A 14307-nucleotide genomic window follows, 5' to 3' on the forward strand; every position below is an offset into this window, starting at 1 on the left:
TTGAAATGATTAGGTTATAAGAATGTGCTGTGACTGAATAGGATGGTGACTGTATCATTTCCCCTGTTGTTTTATTTCTCACTTGTTTGGAGCCACATGTCCACTCTTATCCACCACTTCACTTTCACCGAGAATCTGTGCTTAAAAAACACCAATCAGTGCTACTGTGTCAGGTTTACTCTTCTAAGTACATCCACGAGTGAGCATATACACACATACATTATTTATTCTGTGTGAGAGCGAGAGAGAGAGAGCTGCTAAAATGAGTCATTCTTTCTATTCTCTCCCTGCCGTCTCCCGCTGAGAGATGAGTCAGAATACGACTGAAATATGGACGAAAAATAATCCATCCTGCTCCCCCCCCCCAAAAAAAACCCAAACATTTAGTTTTTATGTTATACAACCACAAATCAAACTGTGAAGACATCAACATGTTTGCATGGGCAGTGACTAATGCTCTAATTTATTACTGAGCATGGAAACAGTAAAATGAGAAAAACTGCCAGTATCATTTTTTTTTATTTGTGCGCAAACAAATCACACACAACACACATTCAAACAAACGCACAACTTTCCCCTCGTGTGGGAGAGATCCATCTCGCTTAACACGCCTCCTACTCGTGGATCCGAATACCTGGTGCCATGACAACCCACTGGCGAGCTCCTAGAGCAATGAGATTACTGCTGTTAGTGTCACCCACCAGAACTCTCCATGCACACAGGCCAGCACGTCCCAAAGCACACACACACACACACACACACATCATTAGCAGGAACGAGCAAATATCTCTACCAAATCATTTTTTTTGCTTCCTTTCAATGCTTAAGGCTCGAAAACTTTCAGCTGAATTGTTGGTTTCTGTGAGCAGTGAATCCTGAATTTCAGGTGCCTCATTATCCACCTTCACGTCAAGATTTCTCGCTGTCACTCACCGATAAGTGCGTCGGGATGTCGACTGTGTGACAGCTGCACTTTTCATGACCATGAATCCAAATCTCCGTCAGTTCCCACACTGATTTCAGATCATGCCTTAAACTTCTCTCTCTGTAATAAACATATCTTGCTGGCTTCCTTTATTAAGTTAATTTATGAAGACGAGCACTTCCTGTTGTGCTTAATTGTTGCTTTAATTACTCTGTACAGTTATACAATTAAGCTGCTGCTGTCAGTGGAATCTATCAGATCAGATGCTTTTTTTGAACACACTAAAAGCTTCTTGTGATTGTCGGTGTATCCCTATAAGTAAATTAGCAATGCTGTTAATAAAATGCATATCGTCTATTTTGCACAAAACTCCTGAAATACTGAAGTTTTCAGGGTGAGCCGCGTGTGTGAAGGCAAACAGCTTAATTTTTCAGTCTGACTTCACCTGGAGTTTCTCCTGTTGGTAGATTTTTTTCTGCAGGAAGTTCAAGTTAGCTAATGTAAGAATGCAGCAGAATATATTCATGAGAAATCTCGAGCGAGTGGGAGGAGGGGGGGGGGGGGGGGGGGTGATGTCGTTTATTACCTGCAGTCGGTGCATGACTGTTGGCTGAATGCACTCAACCGTTATGTGATGTCCGTAGTTAAACTGCTCTCTGTTCACCAGTATGTAATATTTTCATTATAGCATCTTAAAGTGGACCCATGATGTTCTGTTTACCTTAAAGAGTCCATATTCTGCCCTTTTTGGGGGTTTGTATATTTAATCTATGTTCCTACTTTTGTACGTTCACAATAGCTAAAGTCCGAAAAAAGTGTCTGTTTTCATGTACTGCTCCTCCTTGCTCCCTCTCCGCTCTGAGTCCGTCAGCTGCACTCTGTTGAGCCCACACTGTTAGACCCCACGTGGGCCAAGTCTGCTCTGATTGGTCTGCCGATCCGCTCTGTCCTTATTGGTCAATTGCTCAGCACGCGTCTCGGAAATTTCAACATGAGCTGCAGGGCTTGCCACAACGAGCCAATGGTCTTAGATCAGTGATATCACACTGACAATGACGTCGCACTGACAAATTTTTATCGAGGGGGGCTAGAACCGAGCGTTACATGAGGCTAATGCTACAGCTAACAGGAGGACGTAGGAGAAGAGTGTTTCCGCGGACTTTGAATTTTTGCACATAGATGTGCCTAAACATGCACAGGACACTTGGAAAACACACTAAAGAGCATATAAAACCAGAAAAAGCATAATATGGGACCTTTAAAGCCTGAGATTCCCCCGTATGAAAGGTTTTCCAATGGGTTGGGCAAGTTGCTCCACGTATTATTTTCTTGGGTTTGAAGTCTCATTAAAGGACAGAACAAACCCAAATTGCAGACACAACATCACTGACATTTCCCTGGTGAAACTGTGGATTTGTCTTTTTGATTCAAAGGTCACAGGAGTAGGATTGGTGCAAGGGAAGGTGGCATTGCCTCGCTATTCAAAATGGTGGAAAACTAAGGGAAAAAAAATAGAAACAAAAAAAACTTTAATATGAAAAAATGGAAAACTGGGACCCCATCCCAAATTAAAAAGGAGAATAATACTTTTATAGACTTTCTACTTCCATCTCTGTTAGAGAAAAAGTAGTGTTGGCACATCCTGAGGTACACATCTACTCTTGAAAAAGAGATTTTTAATCTCAACGAGTTTCTTTCCATGTTAAATAAAGGTTAAATAAAAACATTTAAAAAACATACCTGCGAGAAGGTAAGTTTCTCTTAAGGCTTCTGCATTTATCATTACGTCATGTACATTTCCTGTTTGATGTCGGAGAAGTATCATCACTACCAACATATGAGAAACTTATTTTTAAGGTTGTCAACATTTTCAACACTTTGATATTTCTCAATACCACATTTCATAAAACAACACAATCTCCTTTATGTTAATGATCCATGATAGCTGATGAAAGCTTAAACAAAAACGGTTGCCATGAGCGAAAGAGAGAGAGAGAGGGAGCATTTTCTAAATTGCACAAATACAATGTTTTGGTAAGTTGCCAACCTATTTGTGCAAATTAGAAATCGTGTAGGAGTTTGCGTTCAATTTTCTGTTATTAAAAACAAGAAATGATTCAATACTGGGCGTCTAAGACTTCTATTTGTGGTAAAACAGGAATCCATATCGTTTGATTAGCCTAGAATTGTATTGAAGTTTATAAATGTGATATCGTGACAACCCAACGGTAATGTGTGTAATGGATCTGCTCTAGAGGACAAACCACTTTAACGAGTGTTGATGCTTCATCACTCGGTGTAAATACTTACCGAGCCATCCAGCTCCAGAGTTGGGGACGCACATATCCGTCTCGGCGCTGGGCAGGACGAAGCCCACCACGAACACCTCCACGCCGTCCGTCATGAGCGCCAAGCCGAGCACGAAGAACAGCTGCCACTGGAACCTGCCGTGTCCGCACTCCTGCATGATCAGCTCGTACTGCTGGGCGAGCTCCTCCTCGTCCGACTGCCTCTCGTTCTCCAGCTCCTTGTGGCTCTTCAGGCTGTCGGAAACCGGCTGGCCCAGAGCCACCTGCGCCTTCCCGTCGCTGTAGGCCGGCACGCCTTGGTACTCCCCCTCGTAGATCTCGTCTTCGTCGTCGTGGCCCTCCGTGGCGTCGCTGGAGGCCCCGTCCTCGTCGTTGGCGGCGTTGTCGGCGTAGTGACCGTCTCGCTGATTGTAAGAATTGTAGTTGTTCTCGTCTTCGTCCTCGTTCTGGAAGCGGTTGTAGCTGCGGTGAGTCGAGTATTCGTCCGAGGCGCGATCGACAGCTTTGCTTAAGTTTTTGGAGGCATGTCTCTTGGCTTCTTTAGCGATGTCCTTGGCACCTTTAGCCAAGGAAGTCCTGTTGTTTTGTGTTTCATCCATCTTGGCACAAAGAGATCAGGCACTAAAAGTCTTTTAACTCAACCCTCTTGAGCTTTTACTCCGACAACCCTACCCAATGTTCTTTCTTTATGGTCTTCTATTCCCAGTAAAATCAAGACTTAAGACGGTTTATTGGTGCTGAAAAGTCACTCCGCTGCCAGGAAAGTAATGATTAAGTAATGACCTGTAGTTCCATTGGACGGGAGTGGCCAGACTTTGCTGAAATGGAGACGGTTGATCTCAAATTGGACAGATCCTCAGTCCTGTCAGAGCTCAGCAGAAGAGACCATCAGCCTGCGGGGACAGAAAAAGAAAAAGCATGGAGTAAAAGCTGTCTGTCACAAATACTTGACTGCAGGATTTCTTGGCACACCGAGAGGAACTTCAAAAAGAACATTTGGACACTGAGTCGGCCAAGCTTCCCTCTGAAGCCGATACAAAATGCTGTTGCTACTGAAGAAGAAAAAGCTTCACTAGAAGGGAAATGACACAAAGTATTCATTGATAATGAGCTGGGCAATGCTGCTGGATGTTATCCGAACACAAGTTTCTTCAGTTTTGGGATATTTTATTGTAACATTGGTCAAAGAATCACAAATGTTTGCATCAAATCCAGACAAAAATACATTTCATAATTGTGGTTCACCAGCTTCACAGAGCAGGGATGAGCTCAAATCCAATCAACAACTTTGTAAACCATAAAACAAATACCAGTACATATGAACACAATGCAGAGCCGCTCATAAAAACATAAACATATAACCTTTAAAAAAAGTTAATCAACCACATATGTCAATCAATTAGGAGTAGATTGTGTGTATGCAAACCACAAGAGCATTTCTGTGTCAGTCAGCACGACCACATTGCATGATGGTAGCGTGATTTTATTTATTTGTTTTTGCACAGCTGGCTTCAAAGCGATCTACCAGAAAGCTCTTTTTTTCTAACCAGGAGACTACTGTTCTTGTCCAATGTGGGGAAAAAAAGTAATTAGGATCAATAATGTTTGATCCCATGTTTACTCCTGTTGAATAAATGTTGCTGAAATTTGTTTGTGGAGAGTTTTTAAAAAATGTATTTAGTAAAGGATAGCCCCGCCCCCTTGAGATGCACCATCTCATTTTCAAGGGGGTCCTCACACAAAAACGAAGTAATACACAAGCATAAAAAAAACAGCATTACCTATCGCTGTTTAAAGTACCTAATGTGGATTCCTTGGCTTTTGCAGCCGGCCCCAGCTGTCCTCAAGGACCCTCGAGGAACTGTAATTATTTGCACTGGTCCACTGGCGCCATTTTTTCAAACATGGAGGTTGCTGCCTGCTTTTAAGACAAACCAATCGATGATCCAGAAGGATTGTAAATTAGTCCAAATGAATGCAATTGAAAGCTCCTTACTGGTAGGAGGGATAAGTCTGTAAACCATCAGCTTGCAAATTATCAACTGCACGCCTCTAACAGCATCCTGTACATCTTGAGTATTTCCAGCTTTGTCTTCCAGTAATTGGCCCTCAGTCTATCGATGAACCTTTTTTTCCCCCTCCTATTGTAAGTTTGCTGATGACATACCAGTAGGAGGTCTAATCATGGACTGTGGGGGCTGGAAAACCTTGAAGCCTGGTGTGTAGACATCCATCGGTTAGACATAAACAAGCATTTGTCATCATCACTGTCCTCATTAACAGGAGCACATTCACGAGTCACCCATAATGACATCTCAAGGCCTGCAACGACTCTGCATCGAGAAAAAGGTCACGATGACCCCTTTACCTCCGCCACACTGCTCTGGACCTCGTGGTCCTCAAACACAGTGGCTTGCAAAGAGGTGATAAATGCATCAGTGCGTCTCCCGCCCCCCTCGTCTCTGACCCATGTGAAAGCTTTTACTGAGTTGTGGGAGCGGAAAGCTCGTATCAGTGACCTTAAGCATCAGATAGAAGGCATTAGATCCAAGTCTTCAATTCAGGAATACTTTGACCTTTGAGTCTACAAGGTTAGTTTGATATCAGTGCTACGTGTTATTGGATGTATTCACAGTATAAATGAAAAAGTGGAAAACAACATGCATGGCGAGGAGAATGAGATATGAGGCAGCTTGGTGCACAATGATTGCACCAGTCACACAGCGGACGCAGGACACCACTAACTCCCACTCACTTGAAGGGAATTTCTCAGACTTTTTCCTGCTGCATTCACATGTCAGCTAACCCCGACAGCTTGCAGACATTTTTAAAGGAGGCTGGCAGGTAAAAGTCTGAAAAAAATGAATGCGTGTGTGTTCACTTGCACAGCACCACTTTTTTAAATTCAGGAAATTTTGGGTGAGTGTGAAAAGTCAATAAAAGCAGAATGGATTTCTTGGAGTTCTATGCATCTCAGTTGTGAAATTAAAGACTCAATGGATGCAGACTGGCACTTTTTTTTGTTGCAATATCCCCTTTTTCTGTTATTTAGTAAATCCAAGTTTTGTTTTTGGGAGCAGTATGTCGGCACTGAGTTATGTAACTACATTGTTTTGCTTTGTATAGCTTTAATGTCCGGCCTTTTCATTGTTTGTGGTACACTGCAAAGACTTCTTTTATTGCACTTTTGTTTCAGGTCAAGTCAAACTGAAGTAAACTATTCTTGCCATGCCGTAATGTATTTGTTTTATGGATTCATTAATATTCCATTCTTGGAAATTTAGGCTTTTGGGACCATGTTTTCTGTCAGAGCTTATCATATCTGGGGTTATACTTCAAGCCTGGGAGTACATGTCAGCATGTATGACTTGACTCCCCTCAGGGCTCCCTCCGCTGTGGCCTCTCAGAAGACTTGTCAGCACATCAGGCGCGAGCCGTCATGTCTTTCCAGACTGCAGCCAGCGGTCCCCGCAGGCCCCCGAGACCGCTGCAGGAGAAACACCAGCAAAGCTTTGGTTGCACAGAATTACACTCCAAAGCCCTTTAGCTAGACTGGTATTGACAAGCCAATTACAGATCACATAAAAAAAAATCACTGCACATGCAAAAAACACAGGAAGTAACATGATCATTATCGGTCATTTCACTGGAAAAATCTGATCTTATATACTCTGCGTCTACTAATATTATCGTTTGGCATTTACATATTCTACATGAAAGCTGATGTAACACACATCCCGAGCTCTTATTTAGTATTAGTCAGGAGTATTTTAGAATGAATCGAAAGAGAAAATACCTCTGTACTAGAATTTTAAAGTTTCTAAATTTCTATAGTGGCACAATAACACAATACAGCCAATCGAGTCTAACACGATTAGGTCTGCAAATGGAAAGGTCCAAAAACCATATTTCATCGACCTACATGAGACTCATCCCGCTATTCTATTAGTATCTGCAGTCCCTGTGGTGGAAAGCATATACACTGAGGTGTTGGGACTGGGTTAAGTGCCCAAATAGACAGTGGCAGGTTGATGTATGGTGTTTCCGCTCACCTTTGCTCCGCGGGATTAGATAAAACATCAGTTTGAATCCGTCATCTGGACGTAAGCACCGAGGCTCACAAAGCAGCCCAAGAGAGAGGTTTTTTTTTTTTGGTGCAATGCAGCAAAGAAATGAAGTAAAGAAATGGGGTTCTAACTAAACTTTAAACGCGGCCAGATGATGAGACACTGACTGCCGCCGGCCACGGGTGCATCTAAACACCAGGCTGAAGAGAGAGAGAAAAATGTCCCCATGCTGCGTCTTCAGGACAATAATGAGTTGTTCACTCTGCATCATTACCTACGATGATTGTTTAAAGCAAAAGTGAATAGTTTTAGAAGTTTCTCAAGACAGAGTTTTTTTTTTTTTTTTTAAACCAGTGCTGCTTGAGAGCTCATATTGATTTGATCTTACTTGTTTTCATCACCTCTCTCTTTTTAAATATAGTAAACCATACATACGAGCCTCATTGGAAGAAGAACAGCAATTGTCAATTCAGTGTTTGGATACATGCATGTATGCAGTGTTGTGCCTGAGTCATGGAAGTGATTCAGCACAGCACAAAGAGCTTACATTGTGTAGACCTTTTTCTTTCTCATAACCAAATCAAATCCCCTCCATGCAAAACTTCCCAGAAACTCATTTCCAGCAACGCAAACCCTTCCAACTTAGCGTTTGACGGCAGGGACTAAAGGTGAACTCTGTGTTAGACCTCATGATTTGCTCGGAGACTTTTCTTGCACCAAATGGCTGGGAAGAAAATAGCCAATCAGCTCACCGTGCTGCAACGCCGAGAGACCCTTTTTATTAAAGCGGAAAAAAGTGAATAATGGTGGAAAACAGGCAGAAAAGACCTGTGTTTAATCCCTGTTTGATCTGTGGTTTTTTTTCCTCCATCCCTGCCAATCTCTTCACTCTCCTCCTTCTTTCTGTCTTCCTTCTCTCAACCGAGTACATTTCAAAGTTATCATCTCGATGGCAGGGCAGAAAATGAAAGATATCCCTCTTGTGTTGACATTTCATTATTCATGATAGGCTAACTCCTCTCCTCCTTATGCAAATGGTCATTATTGCTGACATTTAGAAGTCTTTGAGCTCCGGAGATAATTCATAAAAGTCAGGTCCAAATGTCCGGTCCCTTTGTTGAGGAAAAACCTATAGATATGGAGAATTCACACAACATATCCTGCTGATGCTGGGGATACATGCACATAAAAGCTACTCACAACCTTGCCCTTTTCCCTAATATCGTTTACGGTCGTTTTTTTTTTATTTCCTTTTTGAAGGCGCCTTGTGCTGCGATGCACAGATTGGGGGTTATTATAACAGCACCCTTATGATGTGATGTGAGCAATCAGCAAAAAAATTCCTGCGAGCTCTGAATCAGCAGTCCGCGGAGAGAGAAGAAATGATTTCCTTGCTGTCGTTGCTGTCATGGCCCGCTGACGCCGTCCGGCTACGTTCATTAATCACTCAGAGAGTCACACACACATATAGATGCATGGACACACACACGCATACACTCTGCAGGTGCATGCTCTGAAACAGTGGAAGGCCTGCTCTCACAGTGTGCACGGTGAGATTGAGTAAATGTTTTCTGCAGGACATTGTTCCATTCTTATTTATTTATTTTTTTTAGACGTTCATCATGAAGTGCGGCATAGCAGTATTTAAAGAAAAGTAAGGCGCATAACATCCAGTGATCTGCATGGGACCACATACTGGTTGGCAATATGTAAATGCAAGCGGTGTGTGCAGAGCCCTGCAGGCTTTCTGCGGTGCCCACAGATGGCTGCAGTGAGCGTTTGCTAATGCACATCGTGTGGATGGAAGTACACGCCAAGCTCGGCAGATGCTACACAAAGTCAGGTTGTGAGTTTGGACAGAAGAAACGCAGGACTTCCTAAGAAAGCATACAAGATTTACACTTGGATGTAACCTCTTTGTGGCTCGTGACTTCTTAATCAATGGAGACCTGAGTTTGTTCTCTGTAGTGAAAAGGTTAGCTCAGCTATGTGAACACAGAAGATGATCTGCTGCAGCTTTCATCATTGTTACTTTTTACACCTTTACTACTTCTCTGGTCGCTGAGAGCTCCAAAATGCTCTCCAACATTTAAAATACAGAAAAGGTACAACAGCTCAGAAATACTTTGTGAACAACTCAAGAGAGCTGCTGCACATGCTAACAGCCGTATTAAAGGCTTTACATGTGATTTTTTTTGATCCATCAGATGTCGCCCTTGAGCACCAGCATGAAACCAAAACAACTTGCGCTGCATTGTTGTGTTAGCATGCTAATGCTAGCGATCTTTATTATGCTCGTATCTTCACACTGCATGTAAATTTACCTGAAATGAGCGTGATCTAGAAACACAGTTAAGCAGTGAGTACAGTATGTTATTCTTCTTTTCTCCAGTCCCTCAATTAAACAACTTTTATACGCGAGGGGAGGAGTCAGCCGGCCGTCCAGGCGATGTAAACAAACTGAAGATAGGACTCTGAAAACATCACAGACAGTGGGACTCGGGTGTTACACCCATTGTAGACAGTCATGACTCACAGAGTTATTTTCAGAGGATATACTTGATTTCTACATTTAAGTGTGAAAAATCACATATAAAGCCTTTAAAGAGAATCTTTAAAGCCCTATTTTTGATGAGAAATGAATTCAAAACAAGCTATTAATTACCACTTTAGCAGTCAAAACTCACATCTTAGCAAGTGTATTTGTCACATTTCTAGTTATAAAGTCAATATTAATAGCTGCACTGGCATTTATTTAAACATCTTACAAACAATTCAGGCTTTGTTTTCCTTGTGTAGGTTCCTGAAATAAGATGTTTATCTGGACTTGTCTGGGTGAATGTGGCTTTAATTACGTCTACTGAGATATTTTTTTATCTAGACATTAGACAGATCGATTGGCAAGGGTTTGAGTTTAGCAATGTGACCAAAAAGCACTGAGTTCTTTCTCCTATCATGGCGATGCCTGCAGAGTCAAAATGCACCAGGATGCATCCCATACGTGCAGATCCAAGCCTGGCCTCGCTCTGCTGTATTACTACTCTCTGACTAGGCTTAATACAGCTGAGTATCTGCGTCAGCTGCAAGACTGTAAAATGCATTCTTTTCATTTTGTCCTCCTGTGCTGCTAGTTTGCAAAACAAGCAAAGGCTGAAATAGCCTCTACTTCTTCTGGGGCTGTTGACGCCAAGAACAGAGAACACTTTCGCAGGACAGTGTACCTTATTCAGAGAGGGACAAAGAAGGTGAAAGAAGCTGTCAGGGTAGCAGAGCAACAGGGAGAGAACCGCAATTAACACTAACACAAGAGTCATTGAACTTTCCAAAAACCGTAGAGTCAGCTCCAAACGGACACAACAATCTGTCATGTTGTGGACTCGACTGAGGAGTCTTTGTAATTTTATCCGTAAATTAAAAGTGTGTTTTGGTAAGCTAAAGCAGCGGCAAGTCAAAAAATTCTACTGTGCATATCTGGCTCCAAAATTACATCACCAGCCCAACATGTGAGCAATCGTCATTGGGAGTATTTTGGCTTCATTTTTGAACAACTGGAGTGAGTTGTCCACCTTTTATATAAAGTCAAAGTAGAATACAGTATAAGCATAAAGTGGAGGGGGGATTAAGCAAGCTAACTTTTATGATGCATTTATTTTGTACAATAATGCTTCTGTTATAAACCTAAAAGCAAATTAGCGATGGCATCTACTTTGTATTTTTGTTCAGTGGATGTGTCCCTGTTAAATAAACAAATAAATTAGAATAAACAAAAAATCAGCCTCCAAAAGATAAAAAAAAACTTGTTCTGCGCTTCTCTAAAGAAAAAGAAAAAAGCTAATGGCTAATGAACGAGCACTTAAAACGTGCAGCCTCAAGAGACTGGAGGAGAAGAAGTATGACTGCAGGGGGTGTGGGGGGAGGGGGGGGGGTGGAGTAGAGGATTCAGGGGGTTTAGATTAAAGTAATGAAGACGCAGTACATTATAAAGCAGCATCATGCCTTAGAGCTCAGAGATACCCCGAACACAAACGAGGAGCAGAAACATAAATTCATGAATTCTCAAATGTGCTGCTGCAAAAAACTAACACACACACACACACACAGCTGCCTGATTGCCTGTATATAATGATGGCTGTGAGGGACTGCTGGAGTCCGGCCAGCAGCTGTGGGGGGTCCCTGTGTGGATGCCCAAACTGAAATTTGATGGAAAGTATTTGTGTGTGTGTGTGTGTGTGTGTGTGTGTGTGTGTGTGTGTGTGTGTGTGTGTGTGTGTGTGTGTGTGTGTGTGTGTGTGTGTGTGTGTGTGTGTGTGTGTGTGTGTGTGTGTGTGTGTGTGTGTGTGTGTGTGTGTGTGTGTGTGTGTGTGTGTGTGTGTGTGTGTGTGTGTGTGTGTGTGTGTGTGTGTGTGTGTGTGTGTGTGTGTGTGTGTGTGTGTGTGTGTGTGTGTGTGTGTGTGTGTGTGTGTGTGTGTGTGTGTGTGTGTGTGTGGTGTAGGTGGATAACAGAGAAAGTGAGAGATTGTAAAAAGTGGTTTCCTTCGTTCACACTGAAGACAGGAAATAAATGCTTTTTGAATGTGTGCGTTCCTAACACTTCCGGCCGTCCTGCAGAAGTCGGTGGCCATGTTCAGCCGCCCCAGTCCAACCACTCTAGCTACGCCACTGTTTAGCAAATTAGCATCTAATGACTTCCTTCCATGAACTTATGCGCTCGATCTTGATGACTTAATGTTCCGTCAAAACCTGCAAACGTTGCGGCTCTCTTGAGCACCTGATGTGCCACGGGTCACAATCTCCACCTCATCTTTAATCCAGGCAGGAAAGTTAAAAAAAAAAAAGAAAGAAAGAAACTTAACAAAAGTCCTACTGCTTTGCGTTTTCTTTCAATTTTGACCAGCAAAAAGCAGAAGGCAGAGTTTTAGTACAGTTGAAACAGCTTGACGGTGTTCCCCTCTCCTTTCTTTCCAGGCTACTGATTGGCTGACAGATTGCCTCCTGGCCCCCTTTGTGACATGTGGTGCAGACCCGTGCAAGCCCAAAACCCCTCTCTTGTGTGTTCAGTTTCCAGTGAAATATAGATGAAGCAGAGATAACACACAATAAGAAAAGGTTAAATAGAGCGAATAGACGCTTTGATTGTCATCATGCTGAGCTAAAAGCAAACACTGAGGTATACAAGCGCCCCGAGGCAAACATTCATTTACTTACTATTCAAAGTGAACCTTTTATCCGGTCGGAGAACTGCCTTCAAGCGAACACCTGGTTTGGAATTTCTGCATGTTTGATCCAATCAAACTTTACATTCGGCGTCATGGGACAGCTATATGCAAAACTCATCCGTCAATTCCCCCCCTCCTCCCCCTTTGTTCCACTACTGCAGCTTCAGAGCTCAGCCCACAGACCACGTACAGGAAGGAGCATCAATCACCGCGGAGTCTTTTGACGCAAGTCGCGTCCCATAATTAGATTTCGGGGCTGTCCTGCAGACTGAGAATCAATCGGTACAGTTTGGATGACTCTCCGCGCTGCACCGTGCATTAAAGCCCCGGAGTAATGGATGGATCTGTTCTCTGTGTGTGTGTGTGTGTGTGCGTGTGTGTGTGTGTGTGTGTGTGTGCGTGTGTGTGTGTGTGTGCGTGTGTGTGCGCGCGCTCTCTGCTCACTGCAGATTCACTCCACCGCCGCTTATATGCGTGTGCCAACTCATTTTAAACACGATTTTTTTTTTGGAGCACGACCGGATGGATAACAACCCGTAACACAGTCACCACGACCAGCTCACACACGGAAGATGTAGAAAGTCTAAAAAAAAAAAAAAATAGCTTGGAAAAACTCGCAATTTTTGTATTTTTTTCTCAATTTGTAACATTTTGCTGAATTTATATGAAACAAAAAAGGAAAATCAATCGGGTGTGGTTCTTCAAATGGACGTTGACCTAATAGCACCAACATATTTTGATCAAATAACATTCATGTGTGGTATGTAGTAAACTCACTTTCTGATGCTCATTCTGACAAACTCTTAAAAAAGTTCCCAAACTCTTGCGTCAATCACGCGCCCATTCATAATTTAAAAAAAAAAACAAAAAAAACAGTTTAAATCCGCCCTTATCTGCAGTTTCCATTTTGCATTTTAAATGATCTTAAAAGATGAGATCTATGTTTCACTATAGCGGAGTGCGGAGGGAGATGATGAAGTTCTAGTTTGGCAGCACGTTTAAACAGAGAAAAAAAAAAGAAACACTTACAGCGTACTGAGAGGAACCATGGGTGCATCATGCCCAGCCTCCGGTGAGTCTCCTCTCTGCCTCTCTTTAAACAGCAACAGGGAGGAAAGGCATCGCGCCGGAGATTTCTTCTTTCTTGTCTTGTGTGCGATGCAGCGGTTTTCTCTGCTGCAGTCCAAGGAAGAGACGGAGAGAGAGAAGGAGGGGAGGTGGGAAGCGTGAGTGCGATGGGAGAGGAGAGGAGGGGAGGAAGAGGGGGGGGGGGGGGGGATAGCAGGAGTAATAGGCAGACTGAAATCAATAGGCCTGTATCCTACAGACAACAGTGAGCATTTCCGTGTAATACAGAGCAGCAGTGATGCAGGAGGTTGGTTGGTAGAGTCACAGACTGCTGAGATGATGAGAACAAAAAGGAGGAGGAGTGAAGAAGTTTAGGGATGAGGAGGACTGCTGCTGGATCTGCAGTGGAAACTGTAAAAACCAACAGAGTAGCTACTACACTAATGCCAGAGTCCAAGGCAACAGAAGACAATACAAGAGGATGCAGTTAATTGAATTGACTAATCTGGATGTATCACTTAAATCCACCAATTGGACCCCCTAGTTCAAGTTCCTGTGAGGAGTTTGATAGCTGGTTACAAAACAGACTGACATTCTAGGTGCCGCCTCTTTTTGAAATCAAGAAAATAAATATATATTTTTTTCCTGTAGCACTTTTTTTTGCAAAAATGTAAAGTGCGTTACAAATTAAATGCATTATTATTATTATTATTATTATTAAA

The 14307-nt window shown here is 42.7% G+C and overlaps 1 protein-coding gene across 1 annotated transcript in view; it reads right to left on the bottom strand.

Annotated features, from left to right (window-relative positions):
• Nucleotides 1-13893, bottom strand: part of LOC132992199 (synaptic vesicle glycoprotein 2C-like) — a 46117-nt gene extending 32224 nt beyond the window's left edge. Inside the window, exons 1-2 of the mRNA XM_061061383.1 lie at nucleotides 13547-13893; nucleotides 3236-4127 (exon numbers count right to left, since the gene is read on the bottom strand). Coding sequence (XP_060917366.1) covers nucleotides 3236-3833 — 598 coding nt within the window. The 5' untranslated portion in view covers nucleotides 3834-4127; nucleotides 13547-13893. The remainder of the gene's footprint in view (nucleotides 1-3235; nucleotides 4128-13546) is intronic.
• Nucleotides 13894-14307: the final 414 nt, after the last annotated feature.

The sequence above is a fragment of the Labrus mixtus genome, chromosome 17, assembly GCF_963584025.1.
Source record: "Labrus mixtus chromosome 17, fLabMix1.1, whole genome shotgun sequence".
NCBI classification, from domain to species: domain Eukaryota; kingdom Metazoa; phylum Chordata; class Actinopteri; order Labriformes; family Labridae; genus Labrus; species Labrus mixtus.